This window comes from Hypanus sabinus, chromosome 5, assembly GCF_030144855.1.
Source record: "Hypanus sabinus isolate sHypSab1 chromosome 5, sHypSab1.hap1, whole genome shotgun sequence".
In the NCBI taxonomy this organism is placed as follows: domain Eukaryota; kingdom Metazoa; phylum Chordata; class Chondrichthyes; order Myliobatiformes; family Dasyatidae; genus Hypanus; species Hypanus sabinus.
The window spans coordinates 43,994,374-44,022,186 of record NC_082710.1 but is presented as its reverse complement, the minus strand read 5'-3'; the positions used below and the strand labels follow the sequence as shown (position 1 = coordinate 44,022,186).

The window sequence follows — 27,813 nt, the reverse complement described above, 5'->3', positions numbered from 1 at the left end:
TTTTCAAAATCGGCATTTTCATAATCTCAGGGCAACTTTTAATGCTGCATGCAGAGTTAGTATGTGCCATTTGATCTAAGATTTTGAAATTTGCTGATCTCTTTTGGCTTATGACTCATATCGGATTATATCAGCATTATTTTAGTCATATTCTTAATACTTAACGAAATTGTTGGCTTAACCCGAGGCCAAGGACGATCGGGACGGCCTACTTTTGTTTGATTGGACCGTGGTGTGTGGCGTCATCTGTCAATCAGAGCCCGGCGGGAATCTCGAGCAGTTTCCGGGTGCAGTCGGGAAGGATCGCTTTGCAGGTTAGTGACATTAATAATTGAGGTTTGAAATGATAAACGTTGCCAGAAATATTTGGGCCAAGGAAAAGTCCTGCCTCTGAAATTACGGCTACGAGCTTAGCCCGCTATACTTTCAACCGTTGTTGATATCTCACGATCAGATTCTTTCAACGTAAATGTTGCTGAAGGACATTGCGTTACAGTTAGAAATTGTTGCTGGGATTTGTAAGCAATTATAAGGTTTTTCTTGTATAACAATAACTTTCATCCATGCAGCGCGATTGACGTAGTATAAAACGTTCCCAGATGCTTCACAGTCAATCATAAAACGGCTTCTACAGCTCTGAGGACATTGGGACAGACGATCAAGAAATAACTTGATCAAAGTAGTTGGTTTTGAAAACTATCTTGAAGGAGAAAGGAGAGACAGAAAGGTGGAGAATTTTTCAGGCATCGACTGAAGTCGAGAATGACACCAATGGGTTAGGGAGGTAGCTTGCGAGGCTCCCGTTGCGGTTTGTTTTGGTCTAGCTGGACGTTCTCAAAACCATTTCTAACGCTACATATCTATTTTGAGTGTCTCGGGCCAGGAATTTGGTAAACTTTTCAAAACATCTTTCTATCATTATCTTTGTCGTCTTGCTGTGACACAGCCAAAGTCAAAATGGGAGTTTATTTCCTCAGGACATGCATGCATAGGTGCAATGAAAAGCTCACTCGCAGCGACATTGTAGGCACATAGCATTAGATATACAACATACACAAAAGCAGCAAACTATACATAAGTTATACAAAAATATTGCAAGAAAGAACAGAATTTTTAAAAAGTTCACTGTAGTACAAAGTGCTCATACTGTTTCTGTATTCCAACGTTAAAGTCAAGTTTATTGTCATATGTATGCACAAGTGTAATAAAAATACTTAAAGTACCATCACAGGCATGTAGCATATAAGCAGCATTCACAAATAAACATAAATTATACAGAACTGTTTAAAGAAAACACAATAGTCAAAGTGTTCATAATGTTATTAATCAGTAGTGAGTAAGATTTTGCCAGTTGGTTCAGGAACTGAATGATTGAAGGGAAGTTCACAGCCTGGATCGCAGGGATCTTTGATAACAAATGTCTTGAAGCAATGCATCGCTGTAGATAATACTGATGATGGGGAGAGATGTGCCTTTGATGGGCTGGGCAGAATCCACTGCTCTCTGTGGCTTCTTGTGTTCCTGTGCATTTGAATTGCTGTACCAGGCCACAACGCAGCCAGTCATGATACTTTCAACAGCACATCTGTAGAAGCTTGTTGGAGTTTTGATGATAAGACAAAACTGCTTAATCTCCTAAGGAAGTAAAGGTGCTGCCATGCTTTCCTTATGATTGCATCTATGTACTGGCTCAAAGACAGGTCGCTGATATGTTAACACCCAGTTACTTAAGACTGCTGACTCTCCACCACCAATCCCCCAATGCATGTTTGCCGTCTTTCCTCTTCCTGAATCAGCTGTTAAGTTTTGCTGATGCTCAGTTTCAAGTTATTTTAGCAGCACCACTCAACCAGGTGACCAGAAAGCAGACTCATCACCATCTGTGATTTATCCAAAATCAGTAGTGTCATCAGCAACTTTGGATATGCCTTTGGAGCTTATCAGGGTTGTGCAGTTTGGTTCAAGAATTAAATCATTGAGGGGGAAGTATCTGTCCTTGAACCTAATGGTATGGGACTTCAAGCTTCTATATCTCCTGCCCGATGACAACTATGAAACAATGTTATGGCTTGGATGGTAGTGCCTCTTTTAGATACTACTGATAGTAGGGAGTGCCAGTGATATATTGTGTTGAGTCCACTACTTTCTGCACCTTCTTATATTCCTGTGCATTTGAATTGCCATCTCAGACCATGATGCAACCAGACAGGATATTTTCATACTGGAACATATTTGGAAGTGTTTTAGATGATATGCTGAACCTCCTCAATCTTCCAAGTAAGTAAAGACACTGGAATGGCTTCTTTGTGATTGCATCAATGTGCTGGGCCCAGGAGAGTTCATCTGATATGTTAATGCTCAGCAATTTAAAGCTTCTGATGCTTTCTACTGCAGATTCACCGATGTGGACTTGTGAATGATGTGGCCCACCAACATGAGCACGTCTTTGCTGGGGATACTGATATTGGTTCACTTATCCTGCTAGTGGAGAGTTTTACATAGCCAGCATGGCTGAGAACTTTCCAGTGCTTTAAAGTGTAATCTGCTGATGACCTATGCTCTGAAGGATCCAAGTGGCCAGGGATCACAGCTACTTGGTGTACCATAAGCTTTGTGCTAGATTTGAAGTCCTTTTCTCAGGTAGCTAAAAGCTGACTTGGTGCATTGAAGCAATGGTGAATTTAATCAGCACTGACTTCCTTCATTGAGGGGTCCTGAGTTGTGGACTGTAATTGTGTTTTACAGGGTCTTGTCACAGGTCTTTATCATTGAGGGAAGTGTTGTACAGTGGAGGCAGATTGGTAGATGAACTTTGTTTTATGAATGTGACGAGTAAAGCTGTTCTCTTGAATGCTTCCATATTTAATTTCAAGATACTTTAATGTGAGATGATGTGGGGTCTGGTGAGGTGGTGATATTGTTTGAATGTTTTTTCATTTATCCTAAAAGTTGGTTTCACTCCAGCAGGAAATTTGTTAGAGGTGAGATACAGCTTTCCAGCAAGAAAGGTTGGGATGATATTGTAACTTCCATTGACTCAATATGCATCATAATTGGGTTATTTGTGGACCGCTTTGTTAAGATCGTGGCTTGTATACTGTCACATGGCAGAGATCATTGATTGCTGCAGATGTCAAATTTGAAAAGAACTGCTTGATTGAGGGAGTCAAAGGTTTTTGTAAAGTACAAAAAGGATGTAAATAGAGCTTGATGTTGCTTCCTGCACTTATCCTGGAGTTGACAAGCAATGAAGATCATGTCCCGTTTCCAGTTTTTTTTTCCCGTTAGCTTCTGGCCTTTTTATTTTGATGTGAGATTTGGGTCCAGGACAGTCATGGATGAAGAATCCTTCAAAATGCTAATTCCAACAGATGTTGTCTGCTTCTCTGTTGATAAGTTTATCACCTATAGCTGATTTAAAGAGAGAAGGTCTTATCCTCGTTAAGTCAGCTCGGATAACTTCACTCTGAACTGATTCCGCAACCCATAGGTTCACTTTCAAGGACTCGGAAGGTCATATTCTCAGTATTATTTTTTTATTTACACAGTTTGTCTTTTGCATGCTGGTAGTTTGTCTGTCTTTATTTATATATAGTATTTCATAACCATATAACAATTACAGCAGGGAAACAGGCCATCTTAGCCCTTCTAGTCTGTGCCAAACGCTTACTCTCACCTAGTCCCACTGACCTGCACTCAGCCCATAACCCTCCATTCCTTTCCTGTCCATATACCTATCCAATTTTTCTTTAAATGACAATATCGAACCTGCCTCTACCACTTCTACCAGAAGCTCGTTTCACACAGCTACCACTCTCTGAGTAAAGAAGTTCCCCCTCATGTTGTCCCTAAATTTTTGCCCCTTAACTCTCAACTCATGTCCTCTTGTTTGAATTTCCCTTACTCTCAATGGAAAAAGCCTATCCACGTCAACTCTATCTATCCCCCTCATAATTTTAAATACCTCTATCAAGTCCCCCCTCAACTTTCTACATTCCAAAGAATAAAGACCTAACTGTAACTTAGGTGCTGAAACCCAGGTAACATTCTAGTAAATCTCCTCTGTACTCTCTCTGTTTTGTTGACAAAATAAATTCGGTTGTATTTCTTTATTTTCTTGTATATGTCTACAAGAATGTCTGCATCTGTATTTACTCATGAAATGGATCTTTTGCATCTGTATTTATTCAAGAGATGGACACAGAGACTAGAAGTAAGGCAACACAGCAGTGAAGTCATGGGCTATATACAGATTACAAAGGAGGAGGTGTTTGCTGTCTCGTGGCATGTTAGGGTGGATAAATCCTCAGGGCCTGACAAAGTGTTGCCTTGAACCATGTGGGAAGCTAGTGCAGAAATTGCAGGGACCCCAGCCTTAGCAACAACTGAGGTGCTGGAGGACTGCAGAATAGCAAATGTTGATCCATTGTTTCAGAAAGGCTCTAAGAATAAACTGGGAATTTATAGGTTTGTGCGCATGACATCAGTAGTGGGAAAATTATTGGAAGTTATTTTAAGGGACCAGATTAAAAAGTATTTTGACAGACAGGGGTTGATTATGGATAATCAACATGGCTTTGTGTGTGGTAGGTCGTGTCTAACCAATCTTATGGAGTTTTTTGAGGAAATTACTAGGAAAGATGATGAAGTCAAGGTAGTGAATATAGACTTTAGCAAGGCCATTGGCAAGGACCTGCATGGAAGGTTGGTTAAGACGGTTCAGTTGCTTGACATTCAGGATGTGGTAATAAACTGGATTCAACATTGGCTTCAAGGCAGAAGCCAGAGAGTGGTAATAAATGATAGCCTCTCTAACTGGGTGCCTGTGACTAGTAGTGTAATGCAGGGATTGGTGCTGGGCCTGTTGTTGCTTGGCATCTGTGTCAATGATCTGTATGATAATGTAGTAAACTGTGTCAGTAAATTTGTGAAAGACACCACGATTGAGGCATAGTGGAGTGAGGAAGGCTATCAACACTTGAAGCGGGATCTGGACCAGTTCAAAAAATTGGACTGGAAATGGCAGAAGGGAGGGCAAACCAGGGTAAGACTTCTATGGTGAGCAGTAGAGCACTGAGGAGAGCAGTAGAATAGAGAGATCTGCAAATATAGATCCCTAATTCTTTGAAAGTAGTATCACAGGTAGATAGGGTCATAAAGAGAGCTTTTGGGTCATTAACCTTCATAAATTGAAGTACTGAGTACTGGAATTGGGGTGTCATATTGAAGTTGTATTAGACATTGGTACATTTGGAGTATTGTGTGCTGTTCTGGTCACCTACCTATAGGAAATACATCAATAAGATTGAAAGAGTCAGTTGAGAGAAACTTTACAAGGATATTGCTAGTACTTGACCTGAGTTATAGAGAAAAGTGAATAGGTCAGGACTTTATTCCCTGGAATGTAGACGATTGAAGGAAGATTTGGTAGAGGCATACAAAATTAATAGGAATATAGATAAGGTAAATGCAAGCTCGTTTTTTCCATTGATATACACAAAATGTTGGAAGAACTCAGCAGGTCAGGCAGCATTTATGGAAAAGAGTAAACAGGCGAAGTTTCGGACTGAGATGCTTTTTCAGGACCATTGATGTTGGATGAGACTGGAGCTAAAGGTCATGGGTTAAGGGTGAAAGGTGAAATGGAACCATGAGGGCATTGCTTCTTCACTCAGGGTGGTGTGAGAGTGTGGTACAAACTGCCATTGGAAGTGGTGGGTATGGGTTTGTTTGCAACATTTAAGGGAAATCTGGATAGGTTTCTGGATAGGAGGGACATGGAGGGCTGTGGAGGGTCCAGGTGCAGGTTGATGGGACTAGACAGATTAATAATTCTGCCAAAAGTGGGCCAAACGGCTTATTTCTGTGGTGTAGTGTTCTATGAATCTAAAATGAATCTCAATTGGTTTATAGTCAGTATATGTATGTATTCTTCATCTTCTGTTTGTGAGGCATAACTTGATACAATCCGGAGTAGTTTATAAGTAACTTTTAGAAAGTATTGACTAACTTTTCTTTAATTAAACATTAATTTATTGATTTTTTACGGGAGAGCTGGGTTCCAGCGTCTCGATCCTACGTCATCACGTGACGTCCCTCATATGTATGTATTCTGATAATAAATTTACTTTGACTTGAATTTGACTTTGAAAATTTAAAGTCAAGTTTATTGTCATATGCAGAAGAGCGCATGTGCAATGAAAAGCTTGCAGCAGCATCACAGGTACATAGCATTGTTTAAACAACAGTCACAAGAGAAGCAGGAAAGCATAATTATACACTATTTGCTTTACAAGGAAACAAATTTAGAACAAAAAAGGTCCATTTTAGTGCAAAGTGATAATAGTGTTGCTAAACTTAGCGATTAGCATTTTGGCTCAAGAACTGAATGGCTGAAGGGAAGTAGCTGTCTTGAACCTGGTGGTGTGGAACTTTGGGCTTCTGTACCTCCTGCAAAAAGATGGCATAGCTCAAATAACAGAGATTTTTGATAACAGATGTTGCCTTCTTGAGGCAGGGCCTCTTGTAGATACTACCAGTGGTAGAGAAATTGTTTCCTTCCATGTGAATTAATTTCTGGTCTAGTTGTTGGTGAGATGAGCCTTTGGGTATTTGGACTTTAGGTGCTGAATAAAGAGTGTTGAATAGAGACACAAGAGACTGCAAATGCTGGAACCTGTAGCCAAAAAAAAACACAGCTGGAGGAATCAGTAGATCAAAAGGCATCTGCAGTGTGGTGGGGAGAGAAATTACCAATATTTTGGCGAGACCCTGCATCAGGACTAAGTGGAAAGATAGCCAGTTTAATGAGGGGAGGGAGAGGAGTGAGACAATCTGGTAGGTGACGGGTGGACTGGGGGGGGGGGGGGAGTGAAGGTTGATGATGGTGGAAGCAGACAAGTTAATAAAAAAGGAAAACACAAAGTACACTGCAGATGCTGTGGTCAAATCAAGACGTACAAAAAAGCTGGATGAACTCCGCAGGTCGGGCAGCATCCGTTGAAAGAAGCAGTCAACGTTTCGGGTCAAGACCCTTCGTCAGGAATAAAAAAGGCAAGTGAGGGATGGGATGGTGAAGGCAGAGTTAAGGTAATAATTGGGAAACAAAGCCAATTGATAAATCTGTGAAGGTGATAATGGAAAGATGAAGGGCAGATGGAATTAGATCGAAGAGGGATACAGTTAATGTGGGTGTTGTAGGTAAATGGATCAGGATGGGAGGGGGCAAAAATGGGGGCTGGGAGCAGGTATAGGAAAGAGTAAAAATGGAGGGCCAGGGGTGGATCAGGAGGAGAGAGAGACACAAGAGACTACAGAGAAGGCTAATATGAAATAAAAAATTCATACCATTTGGTTTAAACTACCTAGGAGGAATATGAGCTGTTGTTCTTGTCTGCACCTTGCCAGTAGAAAAGGCTAAGGACAGACAGGTCAGTCAGGGAATGTGAAAGGGAGTTAAAATGTAATGCAATTGGGAGTTCAGGATGGACGTTGCTGACAGAGTGTATGTGCTCTACAAGCTAGTCACGTTGTTTATGCTTGATCTTGTCAATGGAATGGAAGCCATATCAAGATCATTGAATGTAGTTGATGAGGGTGCAGTAAATGCACTTTCGAGGAGCACCATGAAAACAGTTAACGTTTCAGGTTAAAGACCGTTCATCATAACAGACGATGCCTGTACTGCTGAATTTATTTTTCAGTATTTTATGTTTTTATTGTTTTTCTTCCAACTATGACTGAAGAATCGCTTTGCTTCCCTCTAGTACTGAAGCCAAAGTTTTCTAAGATTGAAGCAGAAGTCTTTGGCCTCATCCACTATTTCTGGGGCTTCTGCATTTGAGTGAGCCTGAGGGTCCTGCAGTGTTCATTTGTCCCAAATGGGAGTTACTGAGACACCAGGCTAATTCATTCTTGATGGTAAAAACCACCACATGAAGAAAGTTCTCGTTTTCTAGTTTATCTTTCCAGAAGGATTCTGTCCAGTGCCTTACTCTTTGAAATGGCTCTTTCCTGTATGTTGAGATTTACTAAAGGCACTGTTGTCATTGGCAAAGTGTCCAAATTCCTAGTCTATGATGGTTCAGGTCTATCCATAAAGGTCTTGATATTTGATTTGATGAACAAATTCACATGGGTATAAAAATGAATAACTCATTGCTATTTGGGACCTCCTCCCATCCTGCTAGCCAAATCATTACTGAGGAATCTAATTTCTTCACCCACTGTGGGATAATCTAATTTGTGTTGCATTTGTGTGAAGCTTGCACATTTTCAGTGTTGGTAATATTCAGAAATAAGCATAGGAAGACATACAAAAGGTTGTAGATAATATTGGGGCTTTGAGGATTTGGAAATGCATGGAGACTCAAATGTTGGAATCTGGAACAACCCACAAAAAGCTGAAAGAACTCAGCAGGTCATGCAGCATCTATAGAGGAAGATGGACAGTTGACTAAGTGGGTCGAGTCCTTTCATCTGCACTGAATGATATTATCATGTGGATACAGAGTTGTTTGAAATGTGGAACAAAGTGGATGGAGTGGATGGCATCCGTTAGTTTCGTAAGACCATGGATCTGCGCCTGGAAAGCCTGGGCAAGGTCGTATGGAAGACCGGCAGTTGCCCAAGGAACAAGTCTCCCCTCTCCAGGCCACCGATGTTGTCCAAGGGAAGGACAAGGGCTGATACAGCTTGGCACCAGTGATGTCACAGGAGTTGCCAGAGCGAGGTTGAAGACAACGTCGGACTGCCTTAGGGAGTCCAGCTCGGGATTTGTCCTCAGGGTTTACTCCTGAAGCCTTTCCCATAAGTGGGTATGGCCGCAAGGCAGTGGAGGTTTGAGATTAGAGTTTTCCCCCTATTAGATGGACTGCCTTCCCAGGCTGACGAGCTCCATCAACCTGAAGCACTGGTTTTATGGCACCAGGACCCGCCTTCGCCCCTTCTCCTGTCAGTAGAAACAGCTCCGCCAGCCTTAAAGGCTAAGCCACACAAGAAGGCCAGGAATTGGACGGTCGTCAGAGGGTATTTGAGGCGCACACCATGAGGAGCACTTTTAGGTAATGGGAGCTTGTCCCCACTACCACTCCTCGACTGACAACCTTGGAACCAGGAACAATGTAGGGGAATGCATTACTGTTACTTGTGGGTTTCTTCAAGGATCTGAATCTCAGTCACTTTTCAATAATGTTGAATTGATGAAAGAACAGTATGTAACCATACAATTGTTAATAATACAAAACAAGATGGGAAAGTGATGAGTGAAGAGGACAGAAAAGTTTGCAAAGTAGTATACGTGGGTTATGTGAGTGGGATTGGATGTTGAAAGATATTGGGGGATCAGGGATGCTATTAGTTTTTGGTGGAATAACAGAACATTTTCAAACACAAAAGTTAATAAGTGCATGTGTATGGAAGGATCTTGGTGAATTGGTACACAAAGTGCAGTCAGGAAGAATGGTATATAGGCAGGCAGGCAGACAGACAGACATACTTTATTGATCCCGAGGGAAACTGGTTTTTGTTACAGTCACAACAACCAAGAATAGTGTAGAAATATAGCAATATAAAACCATAAATAATTTAATAGGTAAATAATGCCAAGTGGAAATAAGTCCAGGACCAGCCTATTGGCTCGGAGTGTCTGACTCTCCTAGGGAGGAGTTGTAAAGTTTGATGGCCACAAGTAGGAATGACTTCCTATGACGTTCAGTGTTGCATCTTGGTGGAATGAGTCTCTGGCTGAATGTACTCCTGTGCCTAACCAGTACATTATGGAGTGGATGGGAGACATTGTCCAAAATGGCATGCAACTTGGACAGCATCCTCTTTTCAGACACCACCGTCAGAGAGTCCAGTTCCACCCGCACAACATCACTGGCCTTACGAATGAGTTTGTTGAGACTGCTACCTTCAGCCTGCTGCCCCAGCACACAACAGCAAACATGATAGCACTGGTCACCACAGACTCTTCAGCATCGTCCGGCATATTCCTTATTTGCACAGAGATTGGAGGATGGGATGTGTAAATCTTCCTGTACCTCTGCTGGGCTTCAGGCTAAATCCCTAAACCCATACCTGGCATATTCGCTGTTTTACTGTGACCTAAATGCATTTACTTCTGTATCAGTTTGATACTTTTCTCTGTTGTTAATGCCAATATTTGGTCTTTCTAGGAGAAAGAATGCAGAATGTCAAATTGAGAAGTTTGTGCTGCTGACTTGTTTACATTAGCCTTTTTGACACAGGGCTATGTCGCTCCTTAGCTGGGAAAATTTTTATCTGATCAGTCTGGAATGGGCTTAAAGCCAAGTCCCAAAAATTATAGGCCAATTTAGCTGTGCCTTCTAGTTCCCAAACAGGAAGATATTTATGAAGTTAAATGTGGCATAACATTTTTCTTCTTCTCTGATTGGTTACTACTGGGTAGATTTGAACTGCAACTCAGATGTTACACTGCAGTAAGTTTATAAAAAGAAAGAATGGTATTATATTGTATATGCCATTGATGATGATCTCCTTCACTGTGTTTTCCTTAAAGGAATTTGTCAGGCATCCCTTCAACTTGTTATGGAGTCGTTGAACACTGCAGTACAGATAAAGGCTCTTCAGCCCATCTAGTCTGTGCCAAACTATTAATCTGCCTGGTCCCATCGACCTGCACCTGGGCCATTACCCTTCATACTCCTCCATGCATGCAACTTATCCATATTTCTCTTAAGTGTTGAAATCGAACCTGAATCTACCACTTCAGCTCGCAGCTCATTCCACACTCTCACCACCCTCTGAGTGAAGAGGTTCTCCCTCATGTTCTCCTTAAATATTTCACCTTTCACCCGTAACCCATGAAACCTCACCCAAACCCAGTGGAAAAGTCTACTCGCATTTACCCTGTTTATACTGCTCATAATTTTCAAAGCTTTCAAAGGTACATTTAATGTCAGAGGAATGTATACAATCTGCATCCTGAAATCTTCTTACTTCACAAACATCCACGAAAACAGAGGAGTGCCCCAAAGAATGAATGACAGTTAAATGTTAGAACCCCAAAGACCCCCCCCCCAGCTCCCCCATCCCATGCGTAAGCAGCAGCAAAACAACGATCCCCCTCCCCCACCAGCAAAAAAAGCATCAGCACCCTCCACCGAGCAGCAAAGCATCAATAAAGACACAGACCTGCAGTAGCCCAAAGACTACTCATTCACCCAGTAATTCAACATACCACAGCCTCTCTCTCTGTCTAATAAGGGAAAAAGAGGTGTCCCCATTTCATAGTGAGAGGGGAGACATAACAAACAACTGGCTTATTTATGGTGTTAACAGTCTGTTGTGTCGCTTTTTCTGAGCTCTGTGCCCGAAGAATTCGGGTCTTTGGGCACACAGCCAGCAGCCAGCTCACAGTTTTCAGTCTTCTGTGTACTCCCATGACACATCAGATGGTGGCACCGACCTCTAGTCCTCCCGCCTCCGGAGCCATGAAATCACAAAACCCCGAAGGCGCGCTAGTCTTCTGGGCCACGACCTTGGTAAATCAAATAGCAGCCAGTCGTGAGACCCCGAGAGCGGGTCTCAATCCCATAAAGAACCAAAGTCAGCGTGTAGTTCCAGGTCAAGGTCTTCAAAAAAACCCTGAAAGGAAAAAATAGAGATACTAAAGATAGAAATAGAGCTGTTTCTGAAGATGCAAGCAAAGGAGTCTCCATTAGGCACCATCGTCTCCTAGGCTCTACTCCATTATCAAATCTCTCATTGTTCTCCTATGCTCTTGGGAATAAAGTCCTGACCTTTTGGGGCAACTCAGGTTCTCAAATCCTGGAAACATCCTTGTTAATTTTCTCTCAACTTTTTCAATCTTCTTGACATCTTTCCTGTGGGTAGGTGACCAGAAATGCACACAATATTCCAAATGCACCAATGTCAAATACAACTTCAATATGACATCCCAACTCCTGTACATTAATTAATGAAGACTAATGTGCCAAAAGCTCTTTATGACCTTATCTACCTGTGACACCACTTTCAAGGAATTATGGATCACTGTTCTACCACACACCTCAGTGCCTTACTGTTCACCGTGTAATTCTGGTTGTCCACCCTAGCCTAGCCATGGGACAATTTGCAATGACCAATTAACCTACAGACTGGCATGTCTTTGGACTGTGGGAGGAAACTGGAGGAAACCCACACACACATGGAAAGGAATGTACAAACTCCCTTACAAAGGAGATCAGAACTGAACTCTGAACTCTGGCACCCTGAACTGTAACAGCATCGTGCTAACGGCTATGCTGTTGTGGCACCCTATATGTCAGGTTATTGCATTTGTGAGCCTACAGTAGATCAGGCTTGGTCTGTGATCCCATTCCACTGATGATCCATTTATATCAATGAGGATTCGTGCTTTCAATGTACAAGGTAACTGATTTTATTTTTCAGTGTTTTCTAACCTTAGTTAATGTTTGTAATTCTGAATCTGTGTATTTTTTCCCTTAGCTTATTTTTAATCTTTCAAATTTAATCATTTCCATCAATTTTATTCGTTTCTTTAAATGTTCCTAACATTCAGGAACATTTTAAGTTTTACATGAATTACAGACTTTGACTGCAGACACACTGGTTATGTCACAAAAGTCAATAATGTCTTCAGAAAAGGAATCTCCTGCTTTGACCGTTCTGGCCTATATCTGACTGCAGACCTATACGTATGAACAACAGGTTGCTGCCTCTGAGCTTATCTGGTTAACTCTAATGGTTGTGCCAAATTGGTTAAAAACTGTACAGTAAGAATAGAATGGGGTCACTCCCAGGCCAGCCCTTGATATTCATGTATTGCCCATATCCTGTGTTCACTTGAGTTGGTGGCAGTGTGCCACCATCGTGAGTCACCGCAGGAAAGAGATTTAAGCAGAACTAAGATGCTGATCTAGTTGAGCTGTTGCAACTATTCGTAACCACTCAGATGAATAGTGTTCCATTACACACCTGACTTGTGCCTACGTAGCTGGTGGAATAGCTATTAGATTGGAGAGGGAAGCCTATTGCAGAAGGATAAGCATCTGTTGTAGTAGCTACAGCAGTTCTGTTACCTGTTTTGCTGAGTGTCTGATAAATGCTGTCTCCTGGAATGGGGATGCACTTTTTCGTTGGGCAATACACTGGCATAGGTGCCTTGCATCTACAGCAACCTAAATTCAATCCTGATCTCCAGGTCCGCCTGTGACTCCATGGATTTCCCTCGGATACTCTGGTTTCCTTGCAAATCCTAAGACATACAGGTCAGTAAGTTAAGTTGCCCCATGCATGTGAGTGAGTAGTAGAACATAGGGGAGTTGATGGGATTGTGGGGAGATTAAGTTACAAGGAAAAGTACTGGAGAATATGATAGTGCTGTGAGCTGGCTTAGACTTGATGGGCTAAAATGACCTGCTGTATCATAAGGAAATATTGGAGCTATTCATTGCTGTATTTGTGACATAAAACTATTCTGCTATGTGTCACTCTAGGGTTGTATGTTGTCCATGTCTTGCTGTGTGCAGTTTTAGAATGTTTCATTTTCAATCTATCATGGAAGCTGCAGAGCATTGCTTTCACCACTAGCTATCAGAATCTTAGTTCTTCAGTGAACAGCAGCTGGTAGACTTAGCCAAGCAGACACAACTTTAGCCTTTGGTTATGAAAAATTATTTTGAAGGAACATGTGAAATTTTACATTTGCTTTGGTGAAGAATTTTTTATTGTGGAAAACCCTTATTTAGTAGTCGATATGGGTACCATGTCAGTGTTCTTTAGTCGCACTGATCTGATTACTACAACAAAAGGTGAAATGTAAGTAGATATAGTACCAACATAATTCTTGACTTTCTTAATGAGCATTCATACCTGTAATGCTTCAGTATTTTTTTTGTAAACTTCTCTGGAATTTTCTGGTTTTGAAACTTGCCCTGTACAATGTGTTTTGGAAAGGAAGCCACTGTTTTCAAGGGGAAATCTGAATTAAATATCATAAGCTACAAGTTACTTTTAAAAATTAGCTTGTATGATTTAGAGCATTCAAGTGGTCCCTTTCATTTTTAGAATGTTTCAAAATCCAGTGTTTCTAGACTGAAGGACAATGGAAGACCTGATCTTCATGCAGTGGATTTTTGGTCCATGTTTTATGTCTACTTAGACTGTGGGAAAACACTCAGCAATAGAGTAACATATCTTTTTTAAAAGTTCTGTTTATGTCTGGAAAGTATATTTTGTGTTAGTAGTAATGAATGCACTGGCAAGAATAGCAATGTGAGCAATTTGAGATGAATGGTGAGGATCACACAAGAAGTATATTCATAGGGCAATAAATTGTGTTGCCTTAAGTGATTTTTAGGCTTGCATCCCGGAGTTTTGGTATTACTTCACAAAGAGATTTTAGGAACAGCACAGCTAATGGGTGTACTGACTTGAATTGACTTTGGTCAATGAATCTCAAAGCTTTATTGTTCTTTGGATAAGCTTGCTAACAACAGGGGAGCAGGTTTTCTACACTTCCTAGCTGACAACTGTAACAGTCATTAGGTACAGATATTTTAGTACTGTCAACAAAATTGTGTTTCAGCTCTGAACTACTCAGACAGTATTTGTCCATCGCCATATTTAAGTTTACTGGTGACACCACTATTGTGGGCTTAATCAAAGGTGATGACGAATTAGCATAGAGGAGGGAGATTGAAAATCTGGCTGAGTGGTGCCACAACAACAACCCCTCACTCGAAGTCAGGAAGACCAAGAAGCTGATTATTGGCTTTAGGAAGAGGAAGCCGAGGTCGATGAGCTAGTCCTCATCCGGGGGATCAGAGGTTGGGAGGGTCAACAACTTTAAATTCCTTAGTGTTATCATTTCAGGGGACCTATCCTGGGCCCAGCATGTAAGTGCAATTACGAAGAAAGCACAGCAGCACCTCTACTTCCTTAGAAGTTTGCAAAGATTTGGCATGACATCTAAAACTTTGACAAACTTCTACAGATGTGTGGTGGAGAGTATATCGACTGGTTGCATCACAGCCTAGTATGGATACACTGATGTCCTTGAACGGAAACTCCTGCAAAGAGTAGTGGATGCGGCCCAGTCCATCATGGGTAAAGCCCTCCCCACCGTTGAGCACATCTAAATGGAGCGTTGTCGAGGACACCCACCATCCAGGCTACGCTTTCTTCTCATAGCTGCCATCAGGAAGAAAGTAAAGGAACCTCCAGAGTCAGGAACAGCTATTGCCCCTCAACCATCAGGCTCTTGAACCAATGGGGATAACTTCATTCAACTTTACTTGCCCCATCACTGAACTGTTCCCACAACCCATGGACTCAGTTTCAAGGACTCTTTATCTCATGTTCTTATTATTTATTCCTTATTTATTTTTTGTTATTATTATTTTCTCTTTTGTATTTGCACAGTTGTCTTTTGCACATTGGTTGTTTGCCCTGTTGGGTGCAGTCTTTCATTGATTCTATTATGGTTATTGGATTTACTGAGTATGCCTGCAAGAAAATGAATCTCAGGGTTGAGTATGGTGACAAGTATGTACTTTGATAATAAACTTAATTTGAACTTTGATTTTGTTGGCAACACTGATTTGCTTTGCATCTCCCTCTGGTTTTTTGAATGTCAATACTGAAGATATCGTGTTCCATTGGAATCTTCTACAAATTTCCCCCCCCCCCCCTTTCCTACTGGTTGAAATTGTTTGGACACAGCAAATTTAATGAAGTGACTCTTTACCTTATCCAATCATCAAAGCGTTAACATTTTAAAAGGAAAATTTAAAAAAAACACAGCAAATACTGCAAATGTGAAGTAAAACAGAAAATACATGAATTATTCAGCAGGTCAGGCATAATTTATTTAAAGAGAAACAGAGGTGAAGATCCTTCAATTTTCAGAGGTCTTGACACAATATAATCAGTTAAGATTTTTGTTTCATGCCTGTTCAAAATTGTGGTTGAGTTGTTACTTTCCAGTGAGTAGTATTTAACTATTATTGTAATGAAATGATGGTGATGACAAATTCAGATGGTAAAATTTTGGAACCCAACCGGTAAAACATTTAAAAGTAATTTTCTCATTAGAATTATTGCTGCTGTTTTCTCACAAAAGGTCCATTATATATAAACCTTTGATTTGTTTTAAAAACTTACTGAAAAGCCTTATGGGAAAAAAAAGGATTGAAAGCTCCTTTCTTTTATTTTGCAGATTCCACAGTAAACAGATGAATCCTTTCCTTTTGGATGACTTTTAAACTTGAGTTTTGTGGCTTGTGTTATGGCCAAAACAACTTCCATTCCTTCTTCCAGTTTTGGCTTTGAATACTGGTTGAATAAGGCCGTTGAATGGGGGCAGGCCACTACTTTGGAATCCCAGCAAGATATCTGCCTGCACCTGCCTAAATTACAAGAGTTCCTGAAACAGATTTATGAAGCTATACAGCATATGGTAAGCAATTCACAGAAGGAAAGAATCATTAATGCCAATCTGTTACACAGATTCTGACAAATAGAATGTTAATAGCAGCTAATCTGTTGCTATTTGTTTTCTGAATCTCACTACGTCTAGTTAGGAAACAGGTCGTGTCCATTGCTGACAGGAACATATTTCCTGCAGTTTTGTTTTGAAAGGGGATTTTCTCTAGACTGACAGAGATGTCACATGAGACTTCCTAGCCAATCAAGTAATCTAATTTCTTGAATCTTGAAATAAACAATTACGAGGTTTTGAATTGGGTGACTGACGGGTTTTCCACATGAGTTGGTACCTTGCCCTTAGGTTGTAGTGTTGATTTTCAACACTGAATTGGTGACATTGTAAGTATTTCAAAGCTGATGACCATAAATGCATCCAGAATTGAATACTTATAAAAACTGACTTGTAATTTTGAAATTAAGGTAATTTGGTTTATATAAACATTACTTTAAGTATCATAGTACAGGTGGCCCCCACATTATGACCATTTGGGTTAAGGAAATTTGTCATTATGGAATTCGCAAAGCGCTACCCAAAAATCCAAGATATGGAATTAAATTCTCTCTAACCGAATTACCTAAATATAAAGTGTGAAAGAAATAACAAATTTTGATCTTTTTTCCATCCAGAGTTTCTTAACAGAAGTGTTTTTTTTTAATGTGATAGGTTCATTTTGCTATCAGTTTTTTCTCCAAGAGTTTTCCATATTATTTTCTCTTAAGTTTGAAACAGCCTGCAAGTTTAAGTGCAAGCTGTAAATGTTAATGACTACTGTTATTTGTTGTGAGATAAATCATTAAACTATCATACCTGTATTTGATGTCTCCATTCCATCTGAAGGTTGAAAGGTGATAAGCATTTACCATTGCATGTGTCTCTAGTTGTTGGTCTCATAAGAGTTTGGTTTGCCAGTTTCCAAAGCAAGCAACTTAAGTGGCTCTCCAACATTCCCCCTACTCCCACTGTCATAAACCATGAACCTGTAGTTGTATACACATCATTAGTGTTGAGAGAAAATATACCTAAGATTCTATTTCCGGTTATAATGTGAGTTCCACTTTAATTGTATAATGTAAGTTGCAGTGTAAAAGGCAAACAAAATTGAAAAGGGTGAATATAGGACTGAAGTTGTTCTATTTGAATGTACACAGTATATGGAAAAAGTTAGATGAACTCATAGCACAGTTACATATTAACATGTATGATGTTGTAGGCATCACTGAATCATGGCTGAAAGAAAAATATAGCTGGGGACTTAAAGACCAAGGATACAAATTGTACTAGAAGAACAGTCAGGTAGGCAGAGGGGGTGATGTGGTTCTCAAATCAAATCATTAGAGTGGTGACATAGGATCAGAAGGTGTTGCGTCATTATGGATGGAGCTAAGGAACTGCAAGAGCAAAAGATCCTGATGAGAGTTGTATACAGATCCCTAAACAGTAGTAAGGATGTGGGCTGCAAATTACAACAGGAGTTAGAAAATGCATGCCAGGAGGCCAATGTTACAATAATCAAGGGGGATTTCAATAAGCATGTAGATTGGGATAATCAAGCTGGTTCTGGATTCCAAGGGGGAGTTTCTAGAATGCCTGAAATTTAAGAAGGAGAACCTAAAGTCAGATATATCAGTATTACAGTAGAGTAAAGGGAATCACAGAGAGAAGTTAGCTAAAATTAATTGGAAAACGACACTGGCAAGGATGACGGCAGAAAAGCAATGGCAGGAATTTCTGGAAGCAATTCAGTAGGCACAGGATATATAAATGGATATATATATCAAAGAGGATGAAGTATTCTAAAGGCAAGATAACATAACAGTGGCTAACACAAGAAATCAAAGGCTAAGTATAATAGAGCAAAAATTTGTGGGAAGTTAGAGGATTAGGAAGCTTTTAAAAACCAACAGCAAGCAACTAAATAAAGTAATTAAAAAGGAAAAGCGAAAGTACAATAGTGGAGTAGGACATGGGAAAACTAAGTTGGAAAGGGAGGATTAATTTGAGATTAGTAGATCAGGTTTCATAGTTCATTTATTTTTGAGTATTTCTGCCCTACTTAAGATGATTTTTGAGATTAGTTGGATGTCTAGAGGGACATGACAGCAGATTTAGAACTGGATATGTCAGTGGTTTAGATTAATCTGCTTTCCTAGATTAAGAAAATAATCTAAAAAATTGTCAAACACCAACTTTTTTCACATTTCCTTTGATTACAAATGGCAAGAAAATACAGTATTAACTTACTCCATGAACGGGTCAAGTATACTGATTATTGTAATTTAAAGAGATGGGGAGATTTGCTGGCATAATGCTGCTAACACCACGATCTCAGTAAAATTCTTAACAACAGTAATTATTTGAGATAGTTGCTCTGCTTTAATTTGGACCACCATTTCCTTTCCGTATTTCTTTTCCCCTTTGTCAACAATTTTGGTAAATTGCTATAACATCTCTTATTGTAGCTTAGCGTCAGTAGTTTATCAACATTCCTATGAAGTTTCTAGGGTTGTTTTTGCATTTCAAAGCCTTTATGTATATTCAAGTTATTGTTGTTTCTTTGCACCCCAGCCAGGAGTCTTAGAATCAGAATCAGAAACAGATTCATTATCACTAACATATGATGTGGTATTTGCTGTTTTGTGGCAGCAGTACTGTGAAAATACATAAAAATCTATGAATTACAAAAATAAATGGTGTATAAAAAAGGGAATTACGTGATAGTTTTCACACATTGTTCAGAAATCTGATGGTAGTGGCAATGAAGCTGTATGTAAATCATTGTGAGTGGGTCTTCAGACTTCTGTATAAGACCACAAGACTATAAGATATTGGAGCAGAATTAGGCCATTTGGCCCATTGGGTCTGTTCTGCCATCCATTTTCCCTCTCAGCCAAATCTCCTGCCTTCTCCCTGTACCCCTTCATGCCCTGACCACTCAAGAATCTATCAACCTCTGCCTTAAATATATGTAAAGTCTTGTCCTCCACAGCTGCCTGTGGCAAAGAGTTCCACAGACTCACCACTCTCTGGCTAAAAAAATTCCATTCTAAAAGGATGCTCCTCTATTCTGAGGCTGTGTCCTCTCAAATTAGACTCTCTCAACATAGGAAACATCCTCTCCACATCTCTCTATTCAAGACCTTTCACCATTTGATGTTTTAATGAGGTTGCCCCTCGTTCTTCTCAATTTTGGTGAATACAGGCCCAGAGCCGTCAATTGCTTTTCATATGACAAGCCATTCAACCCTGGAAACGTTTTAGTGACGCCTCACCAATGCTTTATAAGGTCTCAACATTACATCATTGCTTTTATATTCTAGTCCTCTTGAAATAAATGTTAACATTGTTTTTGCCTTTGTCACCACAGACTCAAACTACAAATTAACCTTTAGGGAATCCTGCACTAGGACTCCCAAGTCCCGTTGCTTCTCAGTTCTCCATTTAGAAAATAGTCAGTACTTTTATTTCTTCTACCAAAGTGCATGATCATACACTTCCTGACGTTGTATTCTATCTGCCATTTCGTTGCCCATTCTCCTAATCTCTGTCCTTCCTCAAAACTGCCTGTCCCTCCACCTTTCTTTGTATCACCTGCAAACTTTACAGCAAAGCCATCATCCAATCATTGACGTGTAACATAAAAAGAATCAATCCCAACACTGACTGCTGTGAAACACCACTAATCACCGGCAGCCAATCAGAAAAGGCTCCCTTTATTCCCACTGTCTACCTCCTGCCAATCAGCTACTTTATCCATGCTAGAATCTCTCCTGTAATACTGTGGGCTCTTGGCTTGTTAAGCAGCCACATATGTGGCACTTTGTCTTCTGAAAAACCAACATTAACCAATTTTCCTTTATTTACCTTGTTTGTTATTTCTTCAAAGAATTCCAACAGATTTGTCAGGCAAGATTTTCCCTTTACAAAACCATGCTGACTATGGCCTATTTTATCATATGCCTCTAGGTACTCCAAAACCACATCCTTAACAATCAACTCCAAAATCATCGAACCACTGAAGTCAGACTAACTGGCTTATAATTTCCTTTCTTCTGCCTCTTGCTCTCTTGAAGAGTAAAGTGATATTTGCAGTTTTCCAGTCTTCTGGACCCATTCCAGAATCTAGGGATTCTTGAAAGATAATTACTAATGCCTCCATGATCTCTTTAGGTACCTCTTTCAGAACCCTGGGGTGTACACCATCTGGTCCAGCTGACTTATGTACTTTCAGACTTTTCAGTTTCCCAAGAACCTTCTCTTTAGTTATGGTAACTTAACGCACTTCATGACCCCTGACACCTGGAAATTCCACCATATTGCTGGTGCCTTCCACAGTGAAGACTAATGTAAAATACTTCATCAGTTTATCCACCATTTTGTTGTCCCCCATTACTACCTGTCCAGCATCAATTCCAAGTGGTCTAATATCCACTCTTTCCTCTCTTTTACACTTTATGTATCTGAAGAGACTTTTGGTTTCCTCTTTAATATTATTGGCTAGCTTACTTTCATATTCCATCTTTATCTTTTTAATTGCCTTCTGTTGGTTTTTAAAAGCTTCCGTATCCTCCTGCTAAATTTTCCTCTATTATATGCCCTCTCTTTGGCTTTTATGTTGGCTTTGACTTCATGTCAGCCATGGTTGTGTCATCTTTCCTTTAGAATACTTTTTCCTTTTTGGGATGTATATATCCTGTTTCTTCTGAATTGCTTCCAGAAATTCCAACCATTATTCCACGCCATCAACCTTGCTGATGTTCTTTTCCAATCAATTTTGGCTAACTCCTCTCTCATGCCTCTGAAATTCCCTTTACTCCACTGTAATACTGATACATCTGACTTTAGGTTCTCTTTCTCAAATTTCAGGGTGAATTCGATCATATGATGATCACGTGCCTCAAAGGATTCTTTTACCTTAATCTCTCTGATCAATTCTCATTCATCGCACAACACCCAATACAGAATAGCTGATCCCCTAGTGGGCTTAACCATGGGCTGCTCTAAAAAGCCAACTTGCAGGCACTCTAGAAATACCCCTTCCTGGGAACCCTGCACCATCCTGATTTTCCCAATCTACTGAAGGTCTCACTGCCTTCCCACATCCCTCAAGAATAGCATTCAACTATCCTGCCTGGCATCTCTACTTCCTAGATGAGCAGCTATAAAGAAAGGAAGGGGAAAAAAACTTAACCTAGAGTTTTTCTTTTCTTTGCTTTCTTTGACTGAAGCTTCTCTTTGCTGAAGCTTTGGAGAGCAAAAGCCTCAAGATCAGCACTGAGTCTGTCCAGTCAGACAACAGCCGCTGTGCTTGCTCCTTCCTTTAATTTGCTCTTGATAATCAATCTAAAGCGCTGATTGGTCACTGGTCAAAGCTCTTTCTCACTGCTACCTTTTGTACTTGGGTAGTTTCACCTCCCTAATGGTAGTAATGAGAAGAGGGCATGTCTTGGATGATGAGGGTCTTTAATGATGGATGTCATCCTGAAGCATCATTTCTTGTTGAAGTCCTTGATAGTGTATTACACACAGTATGCTGGAGAAGCTTAGCAGGTCAGGCAGCACCTTTGGATGGGAATATGCAGTTGACGTTTTGGGCCAAGACATTCAATATTTATTCCCATCTATAGATGCTGCCTAACCTACTGAGCTCCTCCAACATATTGTGTGTATTGCTCTAGATTTCCAGCATCTGCAGTATCTCTTGTATCTTGATAGTGTATTGCTCTCTATATTTAAACCTCTTACAGTATTGAGTGTTGAAGTGAAGAACGCAGAGCCCTTTTATTTGACCTGAAGCTGTCAGCTGAAAGTGTGGTCAATGCCACCTCAGTGACATGTGTTACTGCCAGGGATAACTTCATTGTTGCTCCAGATTCTAGCATCTGCCTTCTCCTGTGGCTGCATGTCTTCATTATTGTTTGATACACTTTGGTTCTGCCAGTGTGCCTATCGAGTATAAATATTGCAGTCCTTCAATGTTTAAAACAAATAAGCCCCTATTTTACAACCTCATCATGTTTTTGTGATGATTTATATTTTTCCCTTCATCATGCCATTGTAAAGGTTAGCAGATCAGCCACCAAGAATGGGCAGCATGGGTAAAGTTGCATAACATTTATATAAAAAAGAAAGTGGAAGCCCTAACAATGTCTAATACATCTGCATGCATAAGCTTGTGCAATTAGAAATACTTGCTTTTCATATCCCAACACCAGTATAGCGGAACATTGGGTATTTCAGCACAAGTATAGGCAGGTTGCTCGTGTTCTTCCCTGCTACTGAGATGGACTTTGCTAATGTTGGCTGGAAGTTTAGAGCTGACCGACTCTCTCACTGCAATAGCACTTGAGTGGTTGGTCGATGTATGGTCATGGAAGGATTATTAGGAAAAGAGTCAAGTTATAGAGGTGTATATATAGCATGGAAATCTAACCCTTCAGCCCAACTGGATCAGTGTGACTATGCTGCCCAGCGAGCTCACCACACCTGTCTGTGTTTGGCCAAGAGCCCTCTAAACCTCTCTTCTCCACGTATGTATCTAGGTGGCTTTTTAAATATTGCTAATGTGCTCAGCTCAACCACTATTTCTGGCAGCTCATTCCAAATATTCACCACCCTTTGCATGAAGAAGGTCCCCCTGATGTCCCTTTTAAGTCTCTCTGATCTGAAACTTATGCTCTCTTCTTTTTAGCACACCTCACTGGGAAAAAGACTATTTCTGGCAGCTCACTATTTCACCCTGTTTATATCCCTGTTGATCTCCTATGTCTCTGTCAAGTCACCCTTCAATCTCTTGTGTACCAAGGAATAAAGTGCAACAGTTGTCAAGCCTTTTATCAGCAGCATCCTTCTTGCTGCCCAGCTGTACTTCCTTAGTAGGACTAAATAGGAATTAGGGAGCTAATGAGGCCAGGCCTGGAGTATAATTCTCCTGATGTGGCACTCTTAGTGTACAAACCATTGGTGAAGTCTGCATGCTCTGTTTGATGTTTCATGCAGTCTTCAGGTCTTCACTCTTTCAATGGGCAATGTCATGATTTTCAATAGATTTGCTGGTCTCTTTGCAAGCATATGTAGTGTGGTTAGAGCAATATATATGAATTTCTGCATTTCTGACAATATCCTAATTCTTGACAACCCTTAACCTATAACATCTGCTTCTTGATGAGCAGAGCTTGGGGCATTTCATGCCCTATGGTGGGATAGTTTTATTGCTGCATTTTGATTTGTTGTTTATTTTTGTGGGGGGTGGAATTTAGGCATTAATAGCAAGGCTACTGCTGGTCCTTAACTTGCCCTTGTGAAGTTGATTTTGAGCTGCCACCATTATCCAATGCAGTCCTGCGGGTGAAGTTATCTTACAGTTCCACAGAGTAAGGTGTTCCAGGATTTTGACTGACCAGTAAAATGTTTCCATATTGGGATGATATCTGATTTTGAGGAGCACCTATGGTGTTCATGTTCCCATGTCCCTGCACCCCTTGTCCTGCATGGTAGTAGAGGCTTGATGTGTATAAGAAGCTGTTGGAGAGAATGTTTAGGGTGATGGATGGGGTACCAATTGTTTATTCAGTATTTCAGTAAAATTTGATTACTATTGTACATATATTGTTTGTTAAAGCATTTTTTTGTTTAAATAATTCATTATGTTATATGTAAAAGTACTTAAATGGCATACGTCATCACGCCACTGCGTCATATGTGCGCGCCTCACTAAAGTAAAAGTGAAGAGTACACAAGTTAACCCTGACTCCATGTTTTTCTTTTGATTAGTTTTATATTTTGAAATTATGAAACCTAACACCAATCAAGTTGGCTGTCCTGTCTTCTAAGCGAGTATTCCATCACATTCCTGACTTCCAGATGTTAGGTTTCCTAGATGTCTGGAGTTCTTCAGCACAGCATACTCAGCTGGATAAATGCTGTGTAGTTCCAATCTTTATTTGGCTGATCTGGATAAACTGGTCAATGGTAAATCGCTGGATGCTTGTGTGCCATATGAATCCAGCCACTGGAGTAGTTTCCCATTGATGTTGATTGATTCATTTTTACTAGAGGACCTTGACAGTACACTGAGCCAAATGCTGCCTTGATGTTAAGGACAGCACACCACTTGTGTAATTCAGTTTTTTAGTCCATGTTTGTACCAGGGCTTTGATGAGGTTCAAACATCAGTAGAAGAGGTGGGTCATGGCCCGAAACGTCGACTGTACTCTTTTCCATAGATGCTGCCTGGTTTGCTAAGTTCCTCCAGCATTTTGTGTGTGTTGCTTGGATTTGCAGCATCTGCAGATTTTCTCTTGTTTGTGAGTAGAAGAGGTTGCCTTGCTTCCAAAGCAAATCACTTTAAACTAGTCTTCCACTGTAAATTGGCGGCCTTGATTGGATTGTCCTTGGTAGCTTAGTTTTCTGTGTACATTTTATATTTATATTTTTCACAGTAATCCCTTAAGAGTGAATTTTTATTCTTTTTCTCAGAATTTTTGGTAGTGATTTGTGAAATTTATAAGGGTGAATTTCGGTTCACAAACCACTAACACAAAGCTGCAATGTATTTATAAGGGCATACATTGAATTGGAAAGAAAGCATTTATTGGGTGTAATTTAAAGGTGGTGAAGGGATGTAAGAATGAGAGTGATTCTGAGTGGTAAATGGGAATGTGTGTGCATATATAGAGTGATGGGCAGGTAACTGAGAAAACATACTGAAGGGCTTTAAGTTGTAGGTGAATGTATCATAGTTCTCGCCTTTACTGGTCTACCTAAGTCTCTGAACTGCTGTCTATGCCCTGTTCAGCAGTATGGCATTGTGCAGAATTTGTTAACCTTCTCCAGTCTCCGTCCAAGCAGCTTTCTCAGTTTCGCTCTAGCAAGCAGTTTCGCTACTCGTCACAACAATCACTAGCAGTATATTCAGGGATCTGTCACTGAGCGGGAGGTAGGGTTTGATCTCTGGACTTGATTATGATAAGTTCTTTTCTTTGGCTCAACTCATTTAAGTTGCATAATTTTAATGTCTAAATTTTGTTATATTGATTATTATTCCTCCTGATATTGGAAATCCTATGGTTATGTAGTGGCTGAATTTAAAAAGCTGCTGATGATGTGTTGCATTGATTTCTAGGTTTCCCTCAACCTCCTGCATCCAATGTGTCACAAGCTTAAAAATTTATGCTCTGTCTGAAAAATGGGCTGAATTTTATTTGACCAGAGAGATAAAATGGGATTACTTCTAGTTAACTAAATGGGTGAAGCCTGCTATAAGCACTTGCAACATTTATGATTAAAACAGAATGTTGCAAATTGAACTAATTAATATTAGTCTTTGAATGTTTCATAGTCTATTAAAATGAATCCTAAAAATTGCAAAAAATGTCAAGAATATAAATTCCAAAAATTAGAAATGAAATAAAAAGGAGCAAGGAATGATATTGATGTTCCAGATGGGGAATGACAGAGCTTGTAGAACTTTAGAATACTTTCATATACCACTGGGCTACCTGTATGGTGACGTATAGGTACCATGTAAAACTTGCTTGCAGCAGCATCCACAGGCATGTAAGTTTAGACAACACACAGAATAGAAATTACATATTGATTATATAAGACAGTAAAGAGGAAAAAAAGTGTGCAAAACAAGATACTAGTGCAAAACAAACATAACCAGAGACAAGTACATAATATTGCAAGAGGTGACATATCTGAGATTTACAACAGTCTGAACCAAGTAAGCCTGTCTCTTTAAAACTACTTCAGATCTGGCTTGATTGAGGAAAAATTGTGTTACAATTTACTTTATCTAAGAAATCTAAGAAATTAGGACCATAAGTAATTCATATTTAAAAGAGAAAGAGATCCAGAAGTATGAATACCTGGCTGAAATTAATACGATAGGGAAATTCAGGCCGAAGATCTCCATCTACTGTACAAAATGGAAATAGGTAAGTTTAAAGGCAAGAAGTTGGTTGTTTTAGAATAAATGAAAGCCAAAAAGGAAAATGTAAAATGGAGTTGAAATGTTATTATTGAAAATAATTAAACATTTTATTTGCTATTTGAAATTTTAGGAGAGGCTCTAATTTTAATATTAGAGGAAAATATGAAATTTTGCATGCTATAACTTGATGAATACAACACAAAGTTAAAAGCCTAAAATTAAAACCTGAGCAATAGCTTGTGAAGTGAATGAAGTGACACACTTTCAAACTTGCAACTTGTTCATCGCCTAAATATAAGGAATCAATTTCAAAATATGTTGGCTATTTTGTGCAGCCGGTTGATTAGCCCTTTCTGGTATTGCAAATGGTCTTTTATTGTCACATCTTGCATACTCTTCATACTGATGAAATTATTACACAGTATTGTTGCACAAAATTTTTTCAAGATTAATCCAACCTTCCAGCACAAAATAACATGCAAAAGTGTTGTTTGAATACCATATTGCTCTCTACATACTGAATAGGGAGAGGGTTCCCCTGAAAAAGTTAGCTGGATGCAGAATCAAGGAAGTTTCCACTGCAGGTCAAGTGCCATAGGGATTCAGAGGTTAGGGGCAGACAGCTGTTTTTGTGGTGGCAGATGTGATTTTCGGATAGGTGTATTCCTCCAAGTGTCAGGATTTAGAATAACACTGAATGTCTAAAGAACATTCGGGAAGGACATATAAAGTTTGAGGTCTGTATTGAGATAAACAGCATAGATGGAGACAAGGATGAGGGCCTGTGTGCACATTTTAAAGTGACACAGTGAAGAAAGATGTAGCTCTGCTGCCTCAGTTCCAGCGACCTTGGTTCAACCCTGACCTCAGATACTGTCTCTGGAGCTTGCACATTTTCCCTGTAACTGCACAAGATTCCCCCTGATGCCCCCGTTTTCTGCAGTGTTCTCAAAGATGTGGTCATTGGTAAGTTTCCTGTGAATCACCTGTAATATACAGGGAAATGTGTATGGGAATGCTCAATGGGCCAGTGGCAGTCTCCCATATTGTAAAGAAGTAAGTGATTCCATAGAAGAAGGATGTTGAAGGTACTAAACTCTGGATTACTCTTGTTGCCTTGTGCTAATGTGAAAAGAAATAGAACGTATGACTGAAGAGATGGTGCAGGAAGGAGGGGTTTTGATTTGGTGGCAAAATCAATGTCCTGTTTGGCAAATGGGCTGGTAATGGCAGTGAGAGTTTAAACCAGCTTGACAGTGGAATGGAAAGCTTAGTGAAGATACAGGAAACATCAAATACAAAACTAGAAGTAATAACTGATTATGTGGATGTTCTGAAAGCTGAGAAAACAGAAGCTGGGCATACAGTGGTTGTTGTGCTT

The 27,813-nt window shown here is 40.0% G+C and overlaps 1 protein-coding gene across 1 annotated transcript in view; it reads left to right on the top strand.

Annotated features, from left to right (window-relative positions):
• The first annotated feature begins 264 nt into the window (after positions 1 to 264).
• The window catches only part of fancc (FA complementation group C), a 181,558-nt gene continuing 154,009 nt past the window's right edge, over positions 265 to 27,813 (top strand). The window contains exons 1-2 of the mRNA XM_059969866.1: positions 265 to 314; positions 16,229 to 16,468. Coding sequence (XP_059825849.1) covers positions 16,298 to 16,468 — 171 coding nt within the window. The 5' untranslated portion in view covers positions 265 to 314; positions 16,229 to 16,297. The remainder of the gene's footprint in view (positions 315 to 16,228; positions 16,469 to 27,813) is intronic.